Genomic DNA, 25,297 nt, shown 5'->3' with positions numbered 1-25,297 from the left:
TTAAGCCTCGGGAACAGCTATATTGGAATCTAGTGACAGTGTATGAAGAAAAGCAGCTTTGATGTTAATGGAAACCCACAGGAGGAAAAAAAAAAAATCAACAAACATACACACACAATCACAGAAAAATGTTTTAGCAATACACTATAGCAAAAGGCTGTTTGTTTGTGTGTGTGAAGAAACACGTAATCTCGGTGGAGGACCGTTCTCATCTGACCCACATTAGAATCATAAGCAGCGTGATCAAAATGGGCTAAAAAGTGTAAACAAATCAAAACAACAAGCCCGGAATTCGGTTAATGGGCTCACTTTAAAAGTGAATTGGGGTGACTGTTTTACATGAATAGTATGTTATGATTAAAAGTAGTGAAAGCAGCACTTCATCACATGATGCCATTTTTTTACTGCTACTTATTGTTTAACACACGCCCTAATAAACAATGGTAACGCAAAGTTAAACTCCTTTCAATGGTCTTGACCCGCGTCCTGGCTGCTTGCTCATATGGTCTTCTTCTTCCATCTAGTGGCCAAATAACGAACTGCATCACATTGGTTTAATCTGCACTTCCTAGCTACTTTCTATAGGATAGGAAACGGTTTGAATATAATATATGGCAAAACCAAAAGGTCAGAGCAGGTTCAAAGAAAACCTTAACTTAAATGAGGTGAAATAAATACAAATATGACTAACGGGTATGAATGTAACAAAAAGGCCCGTGAGTTGTATTCTTGTGACATGTGTGGTATATGTTATGTATGCTGATACATCGTGTGTCAAAGCCCTTCAGGATAGCACCACAAATATGCCTCCGGACCTCCAGACTGTCAGGACATCTGTCATTGCTAACAGTCATATGCCTCCTTTGTGTGCGAGTGCGTCTGATAGAAAGCCAGACAAAAAAAAGATGGATGAATCTTTGGCAGCAGGTCATTTCAGAGACGCTTCTAAAACATTAATGTCAAAAGGATGCGCTCGTTTTTTGTTTTGGCTTGAACAACAAAAGACAATTTGCGATCCAAACCAAGTCTCAGTGATTACCAACCAGTCTTGAGACATCATCAGGTGCACACCAATAATGTATCTGTGTTCAACCGTCTATGCCAGTGACATTTCGTGACCAGCAGTACATGCAATTAAATACTCCTCCACTAGATGGCAGAAAGCACAAAATTAACGGGAATATCCACTGTTCGTGACATTATTGATGGTGCCTCTAGTTGGCCCAATACAGTAAAACTGCGTAGCTAAAGTAAGATTAGTCATTTTAACAACCAAACAAATGTACATTGTATGTTATTGAACAACTTTCGTATTAAAACAAAAGCAGTGTATTTGTCAAGAACTGGTGCAAACACCTAAAAAATGTTGCATATTAAATTTAATACACTCAGGCAGATAAGTGAATGAATCTTTGGACTAAAAGAAGAAGAGGAAGAAACTTAATGCTAGAAAACGGCAAGCAGAATCATTTGGTACAAATGGCTGCATGAATGTTGATTTGCCGCTAGATGGCGCACCTTATACACGTTTAAACAAAAGTGATTGCAAGGGCGTTGGACTGAGTGCTACTGAATAATTTGCGTAATTGGGGGTATAACGTGCAAGAGTTTTTGATGAACCGTGCTCAAATATTTCCAATGACTAATACAGATGAGTTACACCACATTGAAAATTAATACTTTGCTGCAGTGAAATAAGTTGCTCAAGAATTGCTAAAAGTCAAGGATCATGTGAGAGACTTGAGGGGGAAAAAGACACTTAGAGCCAATGCACATTTCAAAGCATGATGATGTAATGATTAAAGGCAAATCACTAAGCCAAATGTGTATGGTGTACAGAAATGCTCATATAAAGATTTTTTTCCCTTGGATTCTGTGATAAATCGTATGTCTGCTGTCACCTGTCGATTTATTCCTTATCACCAGTCTGCCTTAATGTGCTCGAGACTAATTTTATGTACGCGTAGTGTGTTGTAACTGATTTGCATGCTTCAGTCAGTGTCTTAAGATACAGTATAATGTTGTTTTTGACTATTTTCATTTTCATGTGCCCTTGTTTTATTTGGGGTTTCTTATATTATCAACCAGGATGTAGCATGCGTTGTAATTTCATTTTAATATTCTTTTAATATTCTGTTGACATGATTTGTTTCAAAATATCTGTCTAGGGACTACTAGGGGAAATCAGGTTTCGTCATTTACAGCAGTACAATACAATAAATACAATACAATATAACTGTACTTGTTCAATAAACCCAGACCTAATATTAAAATAATATTTTTGGCAATATAGACCTATAACTGCCAATGCACACAGTGTGTTTTCAATAACTGCAATTGTTAATTTGAGGTAATGAATCACAGAGAGGTGCTTGACTGATTATTTTTACATTAAACAAGAACAGGCATTCACAGGCAGCCGGAAGCCAAAGACCCCGTAGGTCAAAAAAGGAAATAATAATTAACTTTAAACGTATGTCTGATTAAAAAAAAAAAAGTTAATTCTGCATGTCCCAAGCGTGTGAATTTAAGATGAGTGGACAGATAAAGAAAATTGGAAAATCAGCTTTAAATGGAACTGATGGCTAAACATCATTCATTCAGTCCTCATTAGGGTCATGGACGAGCCAGAGCCTATCCCAGATGATTTTGGGCAACAGTACACCAATTGCAGCACAGATACACAATTCACACATGGACAATTTAATGTCCAACATTATGCGTTTGGAGAAAGCTCACTCAAGAAAGGGAGAAAATGCTAACTCCACACACGAGCTAGATTCAAACCCTAAACTTCAGAACTCTGAGCCAGACACGCTGAGTGATTTACGCCACGCTCCCTCAATATTTTACAAAAGTTTTTTTTATCTAAATTTATTTTGGGGAGCACCAAAACCCAATAATTAGAATTTACAAACTCACCTCGTTAAAAGAAACCTTTACAACCAAGAGTCCTTGTGGAGCAGCCATCTTCGTCAACTCTGTGATGAGATGGAGAGATAAAATGTTTAGTTCTATTTGTTTTCTACGGCCCAAAAAACAAAACTACCAAAATATCCGAAATCAATATAATTGGAGGGTCGCATCCTTCAGGATGAATAGTGTACCGTTAATCCATCACTATTTTGTCAATAATAACATCCCTAAAAGGAGACAGCAAGGGAACATCTGGAGAAAAATGAAGTCAAAGAACAAGAATGATGCTGACCTACGATTAATGCTTATAAGAGCGCAAAAGGTCACATGGAGTTTGATGAGTGACTTGGGTTAACATCTGGGGAATAAATGATGAGAACCAAAACTATATGCTCGGAACTTGTGGTTAGAGTCACTGCATTTCTGGAAAGTTTAGTTTTTGTTTGTTACTTTAATTTTTAATTTTTTGTTTTTTCAATGCAGATTAACACTTGGAGGGACTCTAAGTGACTTCTTCCTTAGACATGAGGTGTACACCTCTAATAACAATGCACATCAGCATAAAAAAAAATAAAGGCATACAATGTTCTGCCAAGACATCACTGTGACACAATTGTGCAATAATAGAAACAATAATAATGAATATTGGGAGGGAATGGGTACTCGTAATTTTCAATGAACAAAATGGGCAGGAGTTCACAAGTTGCTTCATGTCCTAATACATTTCCTCTTAATTTGAAAATGAAAATGTACTTTTAGTGTTGCCAACTTCCAACTTGGAACTCTAAATCCCCCTACTGGCAGACAAATTACTTCCACACAAATCTATGACTATGTTTCACAGTAAAAGTTTTTAACTATATGAATTACGTAAAATTGCTATGTGAATGAACTAAAAGATACAACAATATTTGCACGAGATGAGCATATTCGTCCACTTACGTTGATTAACAGGAGTATAAAAATTGTTTAACAATGCGATTAAATCATATCACATCTCTTTGATTGAGATACCTATCACACTGCCTTTTTCAAGAGGTTGAAATTAGTATAAATACATTTGATGTGGCTGAACATTTGTTACTTCTTTGAATTTAAAGAACTTGAATAGTTTAGGCTTTTGGGGAGCTTTTATATGTTGTTGCATCGTAAACATGACAAAAGCTACTTTTCCACTTAAATACTGTCCTTATATCGTATTGTACCCCTTGCATGAATGTAATTCACATTTAAATATATACATTTTATATATACACACAAACACATGAGTACTTTTGTAGTTTTTGTGTTGACTCTCAGAGTCTTTTCAGGGCTACACTGTTCATAAAGTCTGTCTTTATGAACAAGGAAGGGGGTTGAAATCAGGAGAAGGAGGGAGCAGGAGGGAGAGAGGGAGGGCGAGAGCGAGAGACTGAGGGATGTGACATCTCTTCCTCTCTCGCATTCGGTTTACAGACAGCGGAGAAGCAGCGACCATGCTGTGGAAACTAGTTGAGAATGTCAAGTATGAAGATATTTATGAGGTAACGTTACAATCCTTACTACTGCATTTGGCTAAAATGGAATTTTTAGGCATGCTTTAAATGGATCCGTGTGCCGTTAGTCCGCCAGGTGTTTTCCAGGTGGTGCAACCGTTATAGGCCTAAATTGGCTTGTGGACATGAATGCGAGCCTCCTAGGGTGAAATTTGTAATTTTGGATGCAGTGCTTGTGGTTTTGATGCATGTTTTGTATTTATTTGAAGCATATGTTGATTTGATTAAGAATATTTAAGGAAAAATATAATTTTTTAAAATAAAGGGGTGGTGGTAAAATGTAAGCATTTTAAACATTTTTAATTCAAAGGCAATATTGTCTGAAATTGGCTAAAATATACAACATCAAAAGTTAAAAAAAGAAAAAAAAAACGAGTTCAAGCGTGAGATATATGTAAATCACCTTGGCTTTTATCCCAGAACTATAATAGAAGAAAATAGCAGAACTGCTGCAGACTGGAGTGGCGAGAGCGAGAGAAAAAAAATAGGGCCCCTCGGCAGAGCCCAGTGGGACAGCCTTGTCTCGTGCCGCACATGGCCTCTCTCCCACGGCCACCGGAGTTTAAGGGAGCGCCTAATGTCATTAAACAAGCCCTACGCGGAGGGCATTGTGGAGTTTAATGCGCCTTTTGACTCGTGACACGGTTCACACGAGCCCCCCACGCGCCGTGGAGCGCAAATCATAGTTTCTTTTGGATAACAGTGCATATAGGGCAGACTTCCGTTTGTTGAACTTACTTTGAGGGTGCGTGTTTTATCTGGTGAGCTACTTTTGTGTTGTCATGGAGATTCACAGCAGTGTTTTTGTTGTAGTATAGTCTGTATTATTCTATTTCAAGTGAATCCGCTATATCGCGGTTCGGAGATGCTACCATATCACAGACTTGTTTTTTTTAATGGGTTGTTGCAACTTTTTAAATAGTCTACTGTATAGTATTTAAGATATAAATTGGAAACTGTAGTAGAAAAAGGCTTTGCATAAAATAAATACAGTGTTGCTGGCTTTTCATTCTCTTGGATTCCGATTGGCTGACTGTATCATGATGCATTCTCAGTTAGAAAACTTTTTGGTTTCATTTTAAGTCCTCCAATTATCTTCGAAGGATTTTGGTAAAGAGCCTATGTGCCAACAGGAAAAGATAAAAACTCCTAAAGTAGCCTAAGAACGTGGCGCCCAATTCATTTGGCATTACTGCCACCTAAGGAAAATTACACACACAGCACTACACCTGAATAGTATTTATTTATATTTTTGCAATTTCAAATACGTTTGTGTGCGTGTTTATACGTGTGAGAGGAGTCAATCAATTTTAACGCGGACATTGTTTATTTTTATCCAGCATTTTCATTAATTTCAGGGATCAAAACGTACCCCCGCGAAAAACCGGGGTTTGTACACATGCGATTAAAAACGTCCCTGCGCGTCTCAGAACGTCACACATGGTGGCGCAAGATGCTTCACTCGTGCCCATATGACGCCAATGGCCTCCCTTGCGCGCATTAATACAGTAGTCGTGTAAATCTCAGTCCTGAATAACAATTACACGGGGGAGGGAATGGGGGGCGAAAGAGAGCGAGAGAGGGAGAGAGAGGGAGAGAGCAGTCAGCCCCTGGAGGTGTTTGGAGGAGCATATGCCGGGGCTCTCCTGGACTAAAAAGTTGGCGTTTCGGTCGGTTTTGTTGTTTTAGTGAGGCTGACAGCGGTTGTCCAGATGTTAGTTCATTCTTACTGCACTGCGGTGAGTTTATGCTCATGGTTATGGTTTGTGGTTAATTTATGTATTTCTTCAGGCTGCTTTTTTTTTTTTTTTTTTTTGGAGTTTCTAATTTTCTGTGCTCCCTCAAGGACCGCCATGACGGTGTCTCGAGTCACAGCTCTCGCCTGTCGCAGCTGGGTTCGGTTTCCCACGCCGGGCCCTACTCCAGCGCGCCGCCCCTCTCCCACGCGCCCTCGTCGGACTTCCAGCCTCCTTACTTCCCTCCGCCGTACCAGCCGCTCGCCCACTACCAGAGTCAGGACCCCTATTCCCACGTGAGCGACCCGTACTCCCTGAACTCGCTGCACCAGAGCCAGCAGGGCGCATGGGGGGCGCGGCAGCGGCAGGACGCCGCCGGGGATCGGATGGACAGCACGTCTTTGCTGGCCCAACCTCGGGCCTCGTTGCCGCAGCTGCCTGGGCTGGACCCACGGCGGGACTATGGAGGGGTGAGGCGGCCCGACGTGCTCCTGCACGCCGCTCATCCGGGACTGGAGCCCGGGATGGGCGACGGACTGTTGCACGGGCTACACGGCATGGAGGATGTGCAGGTGAGTCGAAGGTCAGAAAATGACATTTCTCACCTTGAGAGGGATGTAAATCTTTATTTCCATTTTTGTGTGTATCCTTTCAAATTGTAATTTACATTTGAAGTGCGAAAACATGGAATATCCTGTACTGTTAAAGAACGAATTCCCCCAAAAGAATATAATGACAGAAAATTTAACACTTCCCAAAAATATTTCAGAGATTATAAATAATTTACTTTACATGCCTGGATCAAATAATTGTGAATTTTTGAACGGGATCAGGGGTCAGTGAATGAGGTGCCCGCTCAGGGTTGACCTCTGGAAATAAAAAAATGCAGCTGTGGTCTGACCCAAAAGGGCCTAAGGCTAAAAACAAGGCCACTACATGCATGCCAGAGTGTCTGTTCTAAATAGATATAAAATGTATAGTCTTTGAATCATATAGTATTTTGAAATTGTCGTTTTTAAAAAAATAAACTGGGGGAAATAACGTAACCTAAACTAACATGGACTATATAAATAGTAAATTTACATTTGTTATTTATAAATAAATGGGGTATTAATTAACTTCAAATGGAATAAATTGTTAGAAACTGAGTTTCTCTTGTTTTTCTTTTTTTCCCCTTGTCAATGTAAATTGAATTGCACGCTCAGGATGTTCATTGCCAATGTATATTTGAGTGGCATGCAAAGTCATTTTGCTTTTGCTCGTGATGTGATGAATGGGCGTTTGTCTGAATTCACTTAACACACCCAAGACTTAATTACGTGTGACGTGTAAGTGGGCTATTAGTGTGAACTGTCAGTTTACAACAAGCTTTTAACGATGGTTTATATCTGTCTTGGTACTGGCAGACTATTGACGACACCAATGGAACCAACATACTGGATCAATCCGTTATTAAGAAAGGTAAATATCTGCAATGAAAATGATAGATATGGTATTTTTAAAATGATGCATGTTTGTATTGATGAATTATAAGATTGCTTCGATGTCAAAGTGGCCCGAGTGCGACTCATTGGGCTCACTTCAAATTGGAAACAGGGTTGACAAAAAAAAAATAATTTACGTTTTTTTGTTGTTGTTAATTTAAAAATAAAAATCACTTTGCATTGGTCATCACTGTTCCTAATAAGATGACCGGTGAATGTTTTTCTTATTGTTGGCCACAAGATGATGACGAGGGACTAAAACGATTCAGGCACCGTATTACTGGAAAGTATTAAAAGGGAGTTCTAGTGGTAAAAACGGGCACTTATTCCTGCTCAGTGGCTCCAGCATGGGGGGGCTCTAAAGCGGGATAACGACCTCTGCTCCCCCTGCAGAGCGACTGACAGGCTTGCCACGCATGCAGGCGAGCCGCTGATGATGTGCAATGATTCAGTAGTGGGATGTTGAGTGACTGAGCTCCCCGCGGGGCATTTAATCCGCTGATGTAATAAATGGCACCGCTCACGGAGATCTCGTGAGCTCGTTTAGAGCTAATCTGCTGTATTATCCCCCGTGGAGCTATCAAAAAAATAATAATAATCACACTAGCCCCGCGCATGCATGCCTGCGCCTGCTTGGCTGCAGCGGCGTTTTTAACACCTCGCGTAAGCATTCACATGATTGGAAGCAAGTTGAGTGTTGCTGGTGGGAGTTAAAAATGGCCGTGCATATGGGTGATTTAATGCGATTGGAGCAACAATCGAAGATATTGCAACCAGAAATTTGTTGTCTCGTGAACGAGTTTGACTAAGAGAAGAATTCATTTAAACATTGCGCCAGCAATTATGCCCAAAATACACCCACGGGCCACAGCATTAAATAAAATCGCAAAAATATATATGTTGCAAGAACTGTACTTAAGATTCTGCATTGACAAAGCTAAAAATAATCACTTTTAATCGACAACGCCAGGCAAGCGTATCGAATATTTGGGTTGGCCAATGTAATTATATCGCTCGTCAAAATACTAGAAACAGGTTCATTATCTAAAGTAGCATGTTTCAAAGGACCGAAAGAAAATCTATGAGTGCATGTTTTACACACCAATATACAAAAATGCCAGGAAAAAACGCGAGGGAGACAAACCACAACTTCACATTATCATCTTTGAAAACATTTTTTTTTAATGTATCTCCTGTATTCGATCTAATTTACGTCAAAATTCTAGTCAATTAATAATGATAATGAAAAATATATAACAAAAATCTCCCTCTTTTAGTACCCATGCCACCCAAGAACATCGGTTCGTTGATGCTGGGCAAGGACGGCCTGATTGGTGGAGTCAGCGTCAACATAAACGAACTGTTCTGTTCGGTACCGGGTCGGCTGTCCCTGCTCAGCTCCACCTCCAAATACAAAGTGACCGTTGGGGAGGTGCAGAGGAGACTTTCCCCGCCCGAGTGCCTCAACGCATCCTTATTGGGGGGCGTGTTGCGAAGGTACACGCACGCGCGCACCCACACCTATGCACGTCTATGCAGATCTCTGGAGACACTTTGTAACAATCACATCCACACATACAGACAATATTACTTCAAGCATCCCTCGTGGCACGTTCGAAAAGCAAATGCTGTGTATCCAAATGTTTACAATTTTTTTCCTCCTTTACATTTTGACAGAGCAAAGTCCAAAAACGGTGGGAAATGCCTGAGGGAAAAACTAGAGAAGATTGGACTGAATTTACCTGCTGGGAGACGCAAGGCAGCAAATGTCACGTTACTAACATCACTAGTTGAAGGTGATTATTACAATCTTTATTTAAATTTTAGATCTATATTACCCCCCCCCCCCCCCCCCCCCAGAGGGCGTGGCCGAGCAGCAGTTTCCGCAGCTTAATATCAGGTCGATGAGTGTTGCGAGAGGAGGGAGGACTGGGATGATAATGAATTTGATTAAAGAATTCAAGCAATAATAATAATAATAATAATAAATAATAATAGTTACAACTTTGATTTTATTTATTTTTATAGTCACCATTTGCCATTCTTGTACATCTAATGGGAATAAATGTTTTTTTTATTTTATTTTATTAGCAAATTGATTATAATTGGGCAATTAAATAAAAAACGTAATACATGTAAATCATTCAGGGGAAAAAGCAAATCATCTTTTGTGCGTAAAGGCCCTCCAATTTATTTGATTGAACGCCAATTCATTAAATACTTACCAAACACGAAAGTAGGATATTATTTGACGCATTTGAATATTAGAAGTGAATTTGTTGCTGTGCGCATCCACGCTGACTCGCGGTCCTTATGTGCAGGCGAGGCCGTGCACCTTGCCCGAGACTTCGGCTACATCTGCGAGACGGAGTTCCCCACCAAAGCCGTGAGCGAGTACCTCAACCGGCAGCACGCGGATCCCAACGAGCTGCACACGCGGAAAAACATGCTGCTGGCCACCAAGTGAGTTTGATGGACCGTTTGATTGGATTCTCACTCGTTGTCTTTTATGGCCACTCTGCTGTTTGCCTTGCACGCCTTAAAAAGATAGCACCGTATTCTAATTTTAAACGTCGAATCTCTGTTATTTTTTTAAGTGGAAATAAATATTTTCAAGTCAATGCATAACTAATGCAAATCTATTTTTACCTGAGCCTATAGCTCCCTCACTTGAAAGTCCCTGCAGAAATATTTTTGCCCGTTTAAATTGAATGAGATAACTGCACACATTGGGGTAAAAAATAGGGCATTCATCACTTCCAAATGGGGGGGATTTCTGGTTGAAGGAATTAGTGAGAAATTAAATCCTCCCTTCATTTTCCAGGGCCCTCTTTGGTCCTCCTCTTAAAGGATGGCCTGAGGGAGCAAAGCCTGCTGTGCTACAGCATATATGTCTGGACCATTCTGGCGAAGCGAGCATGGCAATGACATTTGGATATGAGATTTTATTCATAGTTTGATATGGTTTTAACCTGGAATAAAATTTAATGTTTGATATTAGAAAATATCACCAGTTAATGCAAGGATTCAGCATTAAACCTTTTATTGGCTTCCTGAAAATATAGCTCTAATATTAACATATTTGATTTGTGGCAAATGTCAGCCCAAGATTAGCATTATCCGGACATTTAAATATCTTTAAAAGGTTCATTTGGAGGAAACCTTTCAGAATATATTTAATGGTGAACAATTTGCTGAGACCAGGAGAGCTCACTGACATTTGAAAAAACAAGCTCAGTTGCTGTGCATCTTTGACCCCTGCTTATCATATTAGATGCGATCGATTGTACTGATCCCTATGTAAAGTTGTTTATCAATTTTAAAGTTGTTATGCAGTGGAAGTGGAAGTGTGAGCAACACACAATTACTCACTCACCTTTAAGGATTAACATTAAGACATTGAAAAAGTCCAAAATAAGTGGGTTGTCATATAATTGCATGGCAATATTTGCGAGTAAATTCTCCTGTCTGTCTGGTGCTCAGTATGGCTGACATGTTCGCCCGTGGATGTTTGATGCTCAGATGTGAACCTGCTCCACTACTGTGTGCCGGTGGTGCCTCTTCGAAATTCATTATTTATCAGTGAAGTGTTTCAAGTCATCAGAAAACAACAGCGAGGGCCTAAAGTGTAGCCCGAGGTGGAGACTTCTCTCTACTCAACTAACCCCAGCTGGGCTCGGCCTGCACCGCCTGTCACTCATTTGCTGCGGTGCTGCCCTTAGGCCTCTATAGTGTGTGTGTGTGTGTGTGTGTGTGTGTGTGTGAGTTGGGGGTGGGGGCTGATAACCTAGAGGTCCCTCGGATATAAATAGGGCCCAAAACTCAATGAAAAAGGATGTTTAAATTTAACAGGGTGTCCAAAATGAGATGTTAAAACCTATTGTCCCCATTTTGACGCCTTCAAATATACCTCTTCTTTGTTGTGCTATTATTTTGCCATTTGTTGTTTCAAAGGTTTTAACAATGATGTCATTTATGTCAACATTGCAACAAGAGTCTATATGGCGACTAATTAAATCTATTGAAAATCTTAAACCAGGGGCGGCGCTACAGGGTGTGGCCACCCCCTTATTGAGTGGAAAATTAGAAGTTGACTACGAGATAGTACACAAAAGCAAAATACATTATTATAATTATATATTATAAATTAATTAATAGATGTGTTCCTGCTATGAGTGTAATGGGCATTGTTCTGGATATGTTTTAATTTTATTTAATGATGTGCTGACTGTGGATGGTATGATAAACAATGACAACAGTATGGTCTTAGACAACCACAGTTTGTCCCGCGAGGCATCCTCCAATTGTTTAGCGATACTCTACCATAGGAGTAATTCAACCGCCCCCGACAACCTTACAACAATGTGCCCCTAATAACTAAAAACACAAAATAAGGCAACAGCTTTTATTCTTTAAATGACATCTAATCCACAATGCTTTGGGGTTTATATTTACTTGGGAAAAAAAAAACAAAAAAACTTTTATGCGATCACATTTCTTGAGTTTTTTTCTGTGCTCTCCAGAGAAAACGTGCACTACATAAGAGTAGACAGGTACTGGCAAAATGTTTTCAACTGCAAATCAAACTGTTAAATTTAAACATGAAAAAAAAAAAAAATCACAGGCAATGTCACATTACCAAAATAGTATGAGGGAAATAATACTCAGTGTGTATCGTTTTTGTACAACAAATCAGCGTAATTTTAAAAATGAAATAAATAAATAAACGTGAACTATTCCCTTCCACAGTGCCAATTACTGATGTTCAAAAATTGTACACCGTGGCTTTTGCAAACACTTTTAGAGGTTCACAGGTAAACTGCTTTTTATCTCCACTCTGTGAAATGATTATGCTTTGGGTTGAGCTCAACCTTAGAACATTTCTTCTGCTATTATATCCACGTCACTTGATTTAAATGCTGACTGTATTTTCAGTACTTTTAGATTATTGTAAACCTTATGCAAATTTTATTTATCATTTTTTAATTTTAAGTTGTTGATGGATAGGTTATGCAGTTTTACATGGCCAACTTCTTCATATCACTTTTAATTTCCGTTGCGATTTTCTTTGATAAATGTGTCACATTATTGTCGGGCCTTGCCGCTGGAAAACAGATGGTGAGCCACAAATGGCCCCCAGGCAGCAGTTTGGACACCACAGCCATAGCAGAATGAAGTTAGATATACAAAAACAACACATTTTTTGCTCGCTGTAAAAATAAAAATATGTAATAATTTAAAAATATGCCGGAGGATCCTGATTTTTAAGATGAGCAAACGGCTCACTCCATGTGACGAGTGCGCCACATTTAAAGTAATTGATTGACCATGATTGAAGTCGGCTGTGATCACCCCCACAACATTGCAGCCCCCCCTCTCTTTCAATATTGGAGTCCTCTCCCTCAGATGCGCTGGCCTGCGCTCATCTGGTCTCACCCGCCTATTCATAGAGCGACAGCACACAGGACTAATGCCGATCATGAAAATAGATAATCTTTTGGAGATTGACAACATTCTGATTTTAGAACTAAAAGCAACAGTTACAGAGATAAGCCAAACATCATGCGGGGCTCTGCCATCTGAAGTAGCAATCAATCTAGGAAAGATCTTTTCTCGCCTGACATGTTCTTGCTTCTCTTCCCTACAGACAGCTGTGTAAGGAGTTCACAGACCTGCTGGCCCAGGACAGGACTCCCCTGGGCAACTCAAGGCCCGCCCCCATCCTGGAGCCCGGCATCCAGAGCTGCCTCTCTCACTTTTCCTTCATCACACACGGCTTCGGTTCGCCCGCCATCTGCGCTGCGCTCACAGCCCTCCAAAACTACCTCACAGAGGCCCTCAAAGGACTGGACAAGATGTTCCTCAACAACCCTCCCAACAGGCACGGGGACAACAAGGCTGGCGAGAAAGAGGAAAAGCAACGGAAATGAACCAGACGTGATGTTACTTGCAGCTTTAAGCCACTGAGACTGACGTGCACACACGCGGGGCCGCATGAGGAAGGAAGGGGAGGAAGGAGTTCAGAGACACAGAGGGATTGTTCATCGGCGTTACCTTCTTTCACTGCCCTGAGGACATGCTGGTTGCGGCATTACATCCATTTTGCTCCTCGTGCCGATATCCAGACTGCGGTGCTGTGTGCCGAAACAGACATTGTGTGTGCACTTGTGTTTGTCCTCACGCAACAAAAGCATTGTGAGTATGAAGATAGGTGATGAGCTATCTATCTGTAAAACAGATTTGTCCGGAATCAAAACAAAAAGAAGGGTCGGGGGTAATTTATGCGTGTACATATTTATTTATATTAATTTAAATGGTTGATTTTGTAAATAGGTGCCAGCTATTTTGGAGTAGGCCTATTTATCTGTGATTTGATCTTTGTGAGTCGCCAGCGGTGGGGATGGGGGAAGTGAGGACTCATCCGGTGTTTTTCTCTTCTTATAGAGCTGTTGTCATGGTGCTGATGATGGGTAGACATGCTTTGAATTGTCCTGTGCTTTCATTTCTATCACATTGATAATAAACCATGTGTTTTATTATGAGAGGTATGCTGCAGGCACCCTTCCTCCATGAAAACACTCCACTCGTAAATGTGTCCTCGATACAGATTGCAAACCGCAATATTCATCATGGTACAACATTTCAGAAGGGATTTATTGTTCCGAAATTTTGCGACTGTGCCGGTGTTGAAAAATGAAATTGGGAATTTGACCAAAAGTTTTACTTAAAATCCAGCTCTAAAATAATCATAAAACAATAACCGAGGGTTTAGCCACCATCAGAGATTTTTTTTTTTTGTTATATTAAAAACTTACTGTTAGATTTAATTACCCTACAATAATGATCCCCTTGAAATTGTTCAGAGATTCAGTTCATTAGGATCACAGCATGCACTGGCTAACAATATTTCTCCTATAATGTTGCCACGCGCTTTAATATTGTTTTTATTTTTCTAAATTCTGAAACGGACCTCTCCAATATAATTATTCTACAGGAGGAAATGATGTCTTATGCGTCCTATCTTACAAATGTAAAAAAAACAAAATGCAGATGAATTATCAGGGACAACGTAAAAATAAAATGAATCAGTCTTTAAACATTTCAAGCAATTTTATTATTCATACTGGAATTTCAAATATGCGCTATATACAAGACACCAAATCTTTCTGACTGGAAGATGTTGTAATAAGAGTTCCATCAGAAAGGGCATTATTTTGAAAAATAAATCCAGAGAGGCGGTGAAGGTTATGATTCCCTTATTATTCCCATGTACCACAAAAGTTGAAAGTTCAATTAAAGACTAAGATAAAAAAAAAAAGAAGGTCAGCTCGCGTGGGACTGCTGGGTGTGTTTTGAATAAAATCTAAGAGGAAAAATATATTTAATTCTGTAAACAAAAACTTTATCGCAGCTGTCCGGCTAAGATTATTACCATTGGTTCATAAGGCTCAAAATATTTTTTTTTCCCCCGGAACAGTCATTGACTTCATTTGAGGAGCAACTTTCTAATTTTGTGGAGCATTTTTATTCTATTTTTTTGCATTTTTTGTTTTTCACAGGGAAGCAAGAGTAGCAGCAACAAACTATATTTTCTTGCCTGGAAGCAAAGCTAAATTGATTTAAAAAAAATATATATATATTGTAATGTAGACCTCAAAAGTCAAAATCCATACTCAAAACTTGGTTGTGAAAACAAATAATATGACCAATATTATCAACATTTTACACTATATTAATATACTTCAAAGCTAATAGGCCACTCCTCCTGGTTGATGTACGACACAGGGTATCGCAATTCATTCCTGCTGTCCAGTTCTGTTTAACGAGTAAATTTGCTGTACACACCGGAGACACGTACTAATTTGTCTGCTATTTTGCTGTTCAAAGTTGGATGTTCTAGGCTTTAATACGGTTACAGTCATACTTCAGTGATGATTGTATTGTGTCACCCTAAGCCCTTAATTGCGGTGTTAAACGCACTATCCATCAGTCTTAGGTTAGCTGAGCAATAAGCATGGCTTCACCGTCAGTTTTGCTAATTTTGCCGTGCGAAACCACTTATTCTGAGCCATGCATTAAGATTAAAATCTATAAACTTTATTGCTGATTAATACATCAGAGCAATTCCAAGGAACCTTGCCTCGTCAGAGAAATCTGATTAGTAATTTAGTAATTGCTCTGATTGACCAAGACATTATGCAATTCATCATTGCGCAATCATTTGATATGCATTTCCGACTACTACAATACTATAAATTCACTCTATGCATTTGAACCTTGATGATTTGATGTTTTTTTTTTTTTTTTGTCCAACACCAGTTATTACAAGGTATTTAATAGTTCTTTGCAAACAATATCACTTTTAACTAAAACAATACTAATACTGCTACTGGTAAAAATAGACCAGATACTGGTATTTCATCATGCAAGGAGGCGGCAATGTATTCCAGAGCATGAACACAGCAGGATGGATTCCAGCGAGATAATTGGCTGCATTCTAGAGGCCTCTCACTCGCAAGTGTGCAAGGGGAAAGGAATTGTGCCTTGGGGGGGGCCTTCTTCTGTGTTGGCTATCTTCTCCTGTGGTGGTTATCTCGCAATGTACTAATGATGAGAGAGCACGTGACGCGCTGGTTCGAGGAGAGACAGAGTGGGAGAGAGCGAGATTCTGAAATCAACTTCATTAGGCTTTTTTTAACAGTGCATATTGGCAATGGACAACTAAAATATCTTAGAAAACACAAAATGAGAGCACAAGAGAAAGAGTGAGGGAGAGAGAGAGAGAGAGAGAGAGAGAGAGAGACAGAAAGGAAGAGAGTGCTAGAGGCAGCCTCAGGCTGAATGTGACCCGTGGAGTGGAACGTCGCGTGACGCAGGTGCAGAGTTCAGAACCCGCACGTCCGTGAGCGATTCCCGTTCAACATAAGGAGACGCTATTGAGGATTAGTGGCTGCACAACAAAGGCAGGTTGGCTGGCTGCAACAACAATCGTGCATAAGACGAGCATGACCTTATGATAAATTAATTCTCAATAACATTTGGCCCAGATACACAATAGATTTGTGATTTGCAAAAGTTGATAACCCTTGAGCCTGCATTTTGTCATGATTCCCACATGTACTACTTATTTGGATTTTATGTGATTCCGAAAAGTGTGGCCACAAGATCACTCCATGACGCAGATCTACTTGCGCCATGTCCAGACTCTCATATTCACTAGCTCAACACGTTGAAGAAGAATAAAAGAAACCACATTGATTGGTTATAACTAAAGTTGGCTGTGATCACTCCCACACCGGCGCAGCCCTCCCATTAGAATAACCATGGGAAGATTATTCACTCACGAGGTCACTTCATGCAATTGTTTGTCCAGGTTTTTATTTAGGGGTAACAGAGTAAAAGAGCTGACGAATACCATTGCATACAACGCTTTTTAGATTTTCATAAAATGCATATATGAGTGTCTTTTCACTTCTCATTTATTTGCAACATTTTGGGTTGGTATAATCCTAAAAGAGGCAGATAAAATATGTTTGAGGCCGTAAAATGCCAAAAATGTTGAAAACTTTAAAGGGTATGAATACTTTTATATTCTTTTTTTAAATAGCAAGTGTTTAATTGTTGCAGTTCATTCAGAAAAATCTTTTAATTCTCATTGGTCTCAAAGTTGGTTAACCAGAAAAATCCAGTGGACGATCCATTCTGTTGAATCAACTATATGAATCCGTAAGCACACAAAAAGATGACTGATGCGTCTGACGAAGTTGTTTTCATGGAAATGTCACAGGGTGTTACTTTAATGAGACGACCGGTTCAAAGTGTTCCAGCTGTGAAAAAAACGAGTCCATAAAAACTCAGCACATGCAGATGTGACGACTTGTATCCTGTGTGTCGGCCTGTCATTTTGCCAGAGAGTGAGAAAGCATGTTGCCATCAGCAAAGCCTTTCAGCACTCAGTCACCCAATGGGCTGTAAAAACGCTTATCCCATACACACACACACACACACACCCACCCCCCCACGCACACACAGGTTATACAGCATGCACACGCAGACAGCCGAGTGCAGGTCGGGAGTAATTCCTGCTCACAGCACTGTGCTGCAGGCAATAGAGGCGCTGGATATTTCATTATTCATTAATTTACTGTTTAACAAATCCTGTCATTACTGAGCTAGAGCTGAGTTCTCGCTCTCTCGCTCTCTCTCTCTCTCTCTCTCGCTCTCTCTCACACACACACATGCACAGTAGCGGGTGTCAGGCGTTGCAAATCGGCCTGTTTGATCCTGGCCTTCTCAACAAATGTGTAGAGAGCCATGAATAATAAGAAACGCGGAGCTTTGGCGGAACGAGCAAGCGTGACACTACCTCACAAAAAAAAGCCCTTTAGCGTGCAGCAAAAGTCCGCTGGGGCCTGCAATAGACGCCCGAGGTTCTTTATATGAAAAGACAAAGCAAACAGTTGGCACAAGTGTGATCGATATGAAAGGCAAGGGCCCCCACCACACCCGCCCGCTCACGCGGAAGGTGCGGGCGACACTTTACCATTTCATGTTTAGCATAAAAGAAGGTTAGCACAGCTGCTGCTTATTTTATTCACGGCCGACATTAATGACGTGTGAATGTTTGTTTTTTTTGTTTTTTTGTGGGTGTAGTCACCACAGGAAAAAAAATTAAACAGTCTTGTTAGAGTTCTGCTGCTATTGTTGCAACAGAGAAGAAGAAAAAAAAATGCGTCACGGCTGTTGCTGTGCCCATCTTGTACCAGTAAACACCAGCTTGTTACGAGAATTTTGAAAATGGGATTGGCGTTCGGGGAAAGGGCTAAAATAACACGTAGTTTATTCATTATTAATAGACTTTTCAAAGTGTTGGAATTTGATAAAAATATTACTGTTGTGATACAACGCATCACATAGTATATTATCAATAAATCAGCATCAGATATCATTGCGGTTGCTGTGCACAATTGAATAAATATGTTGTTTCAGTATTTTGCTCCATTTAAACACCCTATGGAAATATAATATATTAAATTAATCAGCTCTAGTGCATTGATGGCGTTATAAGTCTTATTATTTGCCTTCTATCATGAAAATAATATATATTCTCATGTCTTAAGTGGTTGCGAAAAAAGGCTCAACCCCAACTCCCCTCCTGTAATTTATTAACAAACACCCCAAACAACAAGCAGAATGTATTTCTGGATGTCAGAAAGACAAATGAAAGTGTATTTGTTCAACAAATACAAAGTGGTTTGTTTCCCATTAATAGGTTTCAACAATCAACCACTAATCATCTGCTTTGGGGAAAAAACAGAAAAGAGGGGAGAGCTCCACAAAAGGCCCGAGGCTTAGGGCTGCAAACACTTTACATTCAAAAGCACAAGTCAACTGTAACAAAAATAAAGAAACTCCAGCTTGTCAACATGCTCAGGGCTGAAACGTAAACTCAATATAGCGACAGTAGGTCCAGTAGCTGGGAAAATCCCACACGAAAAAGATGCTAAAATTGAGGCGATGCCATTAAAACAACAAAGACCAACTTCATTCAACGCTCATCCTGCTGCTGCCATGTGAAAAAAAAATATTCTCGTTAAAATGACCAAATTTTGCATGGTCAAGAAAACCCACCCGCCTTCTTGTTAAAACCTTGAAATCCTGACACTAAAAAGCCAAAAGGGAAAAGAGTTGACATTCCAAAGAAGAAAGAAAGCTGTGTATCTCAATGTGCTGGCCCTCAAGTACACCGTGACCTGTGGGTGGCCACCGACTTGATGTCATTAACACGTGACATATGCAGAGCTGACGAGGAGGAGCTGCAGGCCAGTGTGCGCCTTGACGGGCCGTTCTTGCGTCCGCGGGGCCAGCCCGGCTGAGTCGAGTCGAGCAGCGAGTCAGTGTTTGCTGTTGAGACGCAGCGTGTGGATCAGTATGCATGACAGACAATGCGCGTGGATGGTAGCTCAGGGCGAGTTGTGGGTGGGAGTTATGGGTGCTTGTATTGGGAGGAGAAGGGCGGAGGAGTGGGGGGGGGGTCTCGGAGGGATGCTGGCAGTCAGAGTTCCTTGAGGACGGTTTGAAGATATTAAGTTGAAGTGACACAGTCGCTGTTGCCGAGGCAAGGCGGCTTCTCCAGAAGGCTCAAGGTCACACAGAGGAGGACGCAATCCTGTCACCACGTCACCAATGCTCATTTGGACACAGAAACATGCAATATAAACCATCCCAACATAAAAAAAAAATACACAATTTATTCTGATTATCTGCAAAAAAAATGAATAAAGACATGATACTTGATGTGTTTTCTATCAAATCAATTTGGCTGGCAACTTCAGACCCGTGGAATACTCTCGCCTAGTCATGTGACCTATTACAGGTTTGCACCTGTTGCATTTTTACTAAAGTAACATTACAAGGATGACAACAACACTAGACCCTGCAGAGTTGAACACATTCCCTGTTTTGTCATTGGACAAACATTCATGGGGGAAAAAAAAAAAAATTCAAGGGTGCATATTCCGCAAACCGCAGCATTCAGTCAGCACTGCAAACACAAAAGTTATGCCTCTAAAGTAACTCAAACAGATCTTTTCCATTTGTTTTGCTTTTAAACCAAGAGCAGCATGCCCGTCAATTTACTACAAAGATTATTAGCTCATCACAATCGCTTTTAGCAAAGCGGACTAACCTGAATCCAAAATAAAATCACAATGTTGATACAAAATGCAAAGCTATCCTGGGCGCCAACCCTTAAACGCGACTTTGCCGAGGCCCAGCAACCTCCGCCTTGCATAATATTTGTACACCTCACAATCCCTTGAGAACTGGTATTTATTAGGTGTGGTTATTGTTTGAGGAATGCTTGGGTCAGAGCAATTACGGACAAAAAAAAAAAAAACAGGGACGTGAAAAAAAATCATTCCAGGTCAGAGATGAGACAAACCCACATTAAATAAGAGCAGACTGATGTATTTTAATCCTACAAAAGGGCGAGTTAAATAAGTTGTCAAGTAAACATCAAAATGTGTATATGAGACGTATCTAGTTAACGAGTTGCCAATAATGCAAAACAACTATTTAAATCCGAGCGCATTAAAGCGTCAGACTGTAAAGGATCATAACGCACCCAACACAAATGACAGTACTTAAAAATATCAACATTATGAGCCATCAAAACAGGTTTTCAGTTTACAGTCTTAGCATGAAAATGTTTGAAGCCGCACTTAATTGATTGACCCTGTTAAGTACCCCTTAAAGCCTGCTGGCATTATGAATTGATTTACTTTCAAAAGAAACATTTGCACGGTTCCTCTTAATCCCTCCTTTTGAATAAACAGAGCGCTTGTGCACTGAGGCGTGTCACTGGGGATGGAGGAGCAAACAGAAGCGCTCGCTCGCCATTAGCTCAGGTTTTAGGTTCACGACTTGGGCGTTGAGTTGTAAGGTTTGGGTTGGATAGTTTTGGCAAATATGTTAGATTAATATCGGCTCGTTATGTCCAGGATGAATGAATTTGAACCCGGAGAAGTATAATGGAGGATTGAATATCAGTGCCTTGGCTAGAACAAAGCAAACAACAAAAAGCAATTGACTTGATTAAGCTTAAAAAGTTCGGAGAACCTCGCATTAAAGTCTATGTCAGATCATTTTAACCTTGGAGGAGACAGAAAAAAAAAAATCACATCAGGTCAACGAATCTTGTTTCATTCCTCTGTGTCCCTCCACATTATAACGTAAATGCATTGCAAACAGGTAAGGCGTGACCGCAGATTTGCCAACAACAATTGCGGCCCCGATAAGAGCAGGGGAGCAGGTCTGATCATTTGTTATCGAAGAAGATGATGAGGGGGAGAAGAGACAGTGTATTATCTGCTGTGTTTCAGATATAATAGAAATTCATCTTTGGCTCACAGACTGCGTGAAAGAGAGAGAGTTTGCCTCGGGGCAGTGGAGGTCTCTGCTCGGTGTCTGAACAAAATGCCTAGTCTGATCGAGTGAGCAAGGCCATGAACCAACCATCTGCCCCTATAGCATCAAGCCCAGCCTCATAACACTTCTAATACCCTGTGTGTGTGCGTGCGTGCGCACTAAGGCTAGACAGCGATATAGCCACCAGTCCAATTCAGTTTGAATACACAAAAACTACAAACGTGTCATTTATTATCAGAGAATTGCAATGCAATTAGTTGGAAAGTGTCAATCGACTTAAGGGGAAATAATAATAAAATAAATAATAACATGAATAAATATTTAAAAAATAATTCCTATTATATTTCATTTATATTTTCATTTCATAGTTCACTTAATATGCATTGTAATTAGGTTAAATAAAAATTGGACTTGTAAATGTTTCAAGACATTACAGATTTTTTATAAAGTTATGCTTTTGTGAAATTTGGAAGATTAATTTAATTCAGTGATTGTTTCAGCCTGCACACCACTGCTTGGACACGTATCAGACTGATATTCAAGGCTCCATGCCATGAAAAATATATATTTTTTGAAAACTATGTTGAACTTTGAAAACTAAAAATTGGGTGGTTTTAACGCATTTTAGACAAAATTCATCATTTACGGTAATGACATTTTTTGAGACGATACCACTTTTGCGCAAGTTACTCACCGGTACTCATAATCAATTCTTATAACCGACTAACAATTAACACTGCATTCTTATTGCATTGAATTAAGTTTGTTCTTTTTTTTTATGGTCCTCTAAGAAAATGTTTAATTTCTCTTTGCATTCTGACAATTGAAAATTATTTCAAGCAAAATGATTGTCAAATGAGGATCTCATTCACAAACCTGTGTCTTGGCAATTTATTTATATTCCTGCTATGTTTCCAGCAGACATTACCGGCAACATATTCAAGATTCAGGCACAAGAAACTGTGCAATACCCACACTGGCCAAATGTGAGACAAGGAAACAAAAGGGGACACTCGTGTGGCCAAAGGGCTCCTTGGGTTACCTTGAACAGAAGCACGAGGGCTTTTCTTGATGTCGACCAGAGAGGACAGAAGGAGGCCCGGCCGTGACACTCATCGCATCTGAAGCCTCCATCTGTACTGGTGTCTCCCCACCAGTCACGTAGCCAAACACACACAAACGCAACAACACGTATGGCTCTAATTGATTGTGACAGTGCTCACATTCTGTTAGGCCCCACAGTGTTTTTGCATGTCACTGACCATAACCAAAACATACATTTCTCTAAAGGAGCTACACCACAGGACACGGGGCGTGGACATCCGAGGAATACCACAAGACAAGGGTGTGGGGAGGGTGTCCAAGGGAAGGAGAACAGATGCCTGCGGGTCATGCCATATCTTCAACATGAGGGCAAAGTCGGGTGCAGAGTGGCCAGTGGAAACAAAGTAAGTGGCCAGACTGGATGCGGCACCGGGCCAAAATCTGCATGATCTTCCGTGGATGCTTGGCCAAGTCAAAGTCACTACAAGGAAAAATAGAGTATCATGTTTCCTCCATGGATCCATCACAAATAAATGTAAATTATTGTTCAAAGCAATTGTTTTTTTTTTTTATGCTGTATAGGTAAACAAATTAAATCGTTACCTATTTACTGTTTGAGGTTTTGAGGGGGAACTGTCACAAGTACAAAAATCATTAAGAAAGAGATGGAGAGATTCCCAGAATTACTTTTTAAATTATTTTTTTTTATTTTGTTTGGCTTATTTAGCGCCAGACAATTTTATGTTGGTTAACAAAATAGTGACGAGATTAGATAATTTTCAAGAGGTCACACCATTAGAGCTGATTGACGTACGTGTACATTAATGGACTTTAATGTATGGCCTAAAACCACCCAGTAGAGTACAAAAATAAGCATTTTTAGTCGTAGTTTAAAAATGCCCAGTACAGTACAAAATCAATATTCTGTTAATACTGTTCAAAAAGTTTACGTAAACTTGTCGCTTTCACACGCCGGGATGTTAGCGCTTCCTTTTTTCACTTCTATTAATAATGTTATATTAGGGCTTTACAAAAAACAAAACAACAACAAAAAAAAGTTTACTGCACCAAAAATAGAATGCTTAAGAGACATGTATACTAGCATCTGAGTAAAAAACAGCCATAGATATGAATAGGTAACTACGACACGCTCCTTTGAGCCGCACGCTTACGCCGATGCTAAGCTATTGCCCATGCTTTCCATTACCTTTGATGGGAATATCGCGACTGCTAACATTGACGAGTTTTAGCCTGCTCGAGTCGACTCTTGAGTCTGACTATCTACGAGCAGTGCAATCCGCGAAAAAAAAAAAAAAAAATCCCAGTTTCTCTCCGTTGATGGCACCACAGCGCCTTCTACTGGCACAGTGACAAATTGCAGTGCAATTGTGCAACTAACAGACTTAAAACGGCCACGTTGGGGCCATTAAGGGAGGTTTCACAAAACTTGATCCAGATAGTCAAAGTAGGTGATAAGACTATGAAAGGTTTACTATGCTGGCACATTGAGCGTTAGTAATTTATGCTTGTGAATAACAACAATGCTGAAGGGCATCTTTCGGTGAAGTACAAAAACAGGTTGGATAAAATATGAAACAAATCATTGAAAAGGTCAAATAAAAGGCGTATCAACCAAGCACTTTGTTGCATACATACAAATAAGGATAATGTTTCTCAGGTTTCAACATTTTTTTTAATTTTTTTTAATTTTTTTTAAGTGTGCCAAGAACCGAAAGACAATGGCGCTAATAGAGCGAAAACGTTTCCAGTGACAATAGGTTACTCTTATGAGTCATTGCACATAAACACAAACACACACACACACACACGCACACACGCATACAACAAACAGATTGGGCTTGATTGACAGCTCTGACCTCAATGTGCATATTTCTTCTATCCCTCAAGGCACCGGCACACCAGCACACACCCAAACACAGACAAAAAAAAACACACCTTACACGTGCCTGTTCAGATGCTCACAGACAAAACTTTCTACATTCAATGTATGGAGGTTGCAATTTACCCAGGCTGGATATGCAGATTTTGTCATTCGTCTTAACTAATTAAGGTTGTGTGCATTTACAAGATTTAAATGCATGATAGTTGAAGTCAAAGATTCACAAACTTTTACAGAGAGGAGAAATCTTTCCAAGGACATAATGCGAAGGACAATTAAACATATTGTAACTATCATGCAAATCCCTGAGGATATACAGTGAGAATTTATTTACTTATTTTTTTTAACACTTTGGTCTAAATCAGGCGTGGGCAAACTACGGCCACATGCGGCCCATTAAACGTTTTAATCCGGCCCGCCAAACTTGAAAAAATTAAATGAATAAACCCTGTTAATGTTTTATTTTCTAAATAAGGTGATTTTACAATATATATATATATATATATATATATATATATATATATATATATATATATATATATATATATATATATATATATATATATATATATAGTTGAAATGCTTTTTTTCCCACTTTCATTTAAAATTAAATGTATTTATTTTCTCTGATGAGGTGAGGTTACCAAAAGACTCCATCCATCTGCGACTGGTCTGGCCCCTCTGTCAAATTTTAGAACCCATTGTGGCCCGCCAATCAGTTTGCCCACCCCTGGTCCAAATAGTCATATTTTC

General features: G+C 39.9%; 2 protein-coding genes across 10 annotated transcripts in view; one reads left to right on the top strand and one right to left on the bottom strand.

Moving 5' to 3' along the window:
• The window catches only part of LOC148316874 (uncharacterized), a 78,510-nt gene that overhangs the window by 36,889 nt on the left and 16,324 nt on the right, over positions 1-25,297 (bottom strand). For 4 of the 8 annotated variants that reach the window (XR_015840159.1, XR_015840160.1, XR_015840162.1 and 1 more), the window contains one exon: positions 2,923-2,981. Coding sequence is in view for 1 of the 8 variants with exons in the window: in XM_088286250.1 (XP_088142376.1) it covers positions 2,923-2,981 (59 nt within the window). In the remaining 7 variants the exon portion in view is untranslated. Of the gene's footprint in view, positions 1-2,922; positions 2,982-13,017; positions 13,570-13,725; positions 13,806-18,880; positions 19,861-22,463; positions 23,126-25,297 lie in introns of those variants that run through there. The other 4 variants (XR_015840158.1, XR_015840157.1, XR_015840161.1 and 1 more) reach the window with 4 other exon arrangements.
• Positions 4,375-15,058, top strand: tfap2b (transcription factor AP-2 beta). 2 transcript variants are annotated; one of them, XM_088286248.1, is made up of 7 exons: positions 4,375-4,439; positions 6,298-6,759; positions 7,594-7,648; positions 8,949-9,168; positions 9,349-9,467; positions 9,993-10,134; positions 13,319-15,058. In XM_088286248.1, exons 1-7 carry the CDS (start codon positions 4,392-4,394, stop codon positions 13,599-13,601), a joined length of 1,329 nt encoding a protein of 442 aa, XP_088142374.1. In that variant the 5' UTR covers positions 4,375-4,391; the 3' UTR covers positions 13,602-15,058. The 2 variants fall into 2 exon arrangements, with proteins under 2 accessions (XP_088142374.1, XP_088142375.1); XM_088286249.1 differs by lacking the exon at positions 4,375-4,439 and adding an exon at positions 6,054-6,190.

This window comes from Idiotropiscis lumnitzeri, chromosome 21 (assembly GCF_059441095.1).
Source record: "Idiotropiscis lumnitzeri isolate Australia: NSW breed Sydney's pygmy pipehorse chromosome 21, RoL_Ilum_1.0, whole genome shotgun sequence".
Lineage (NCBI taxonomy): Eukaryota > Metazoa > Chordata > Actinopteri > Syngnathiformes > Syngnathidae > Idiotropiscis > Idiotropiscis lumnitzeri.
Note: the sequence above shows the minus strand (reverse complement) of the source record. Positions and strands in the feature narration are given on the sequence as shown.

Bases quoted from the DNA above. Each gene is read 5' to 3' on its own strand.
- tfap2b (XM_088286248.1), top strand. From the start codon at position 4,392: ATGCTGTGGAAACTAGTTGAGAATGTCAAGTATGAAGATATTTATGAG. The intron at 7,649-8,948 runs GTAAATATCTGC...TCCCTCTTTTAG, and splicing joins TCAATCCGTTATTAAGAAAG to TACCCATGCCACCCAAGAAC. The intron at 9,169-9,348 runs GTACACGCACGC...ACATTTTGACAG, and splicing joins TTGGGGGGCGTGTTGCGAAG to AGCAAAGTCCAAAAACGGTG.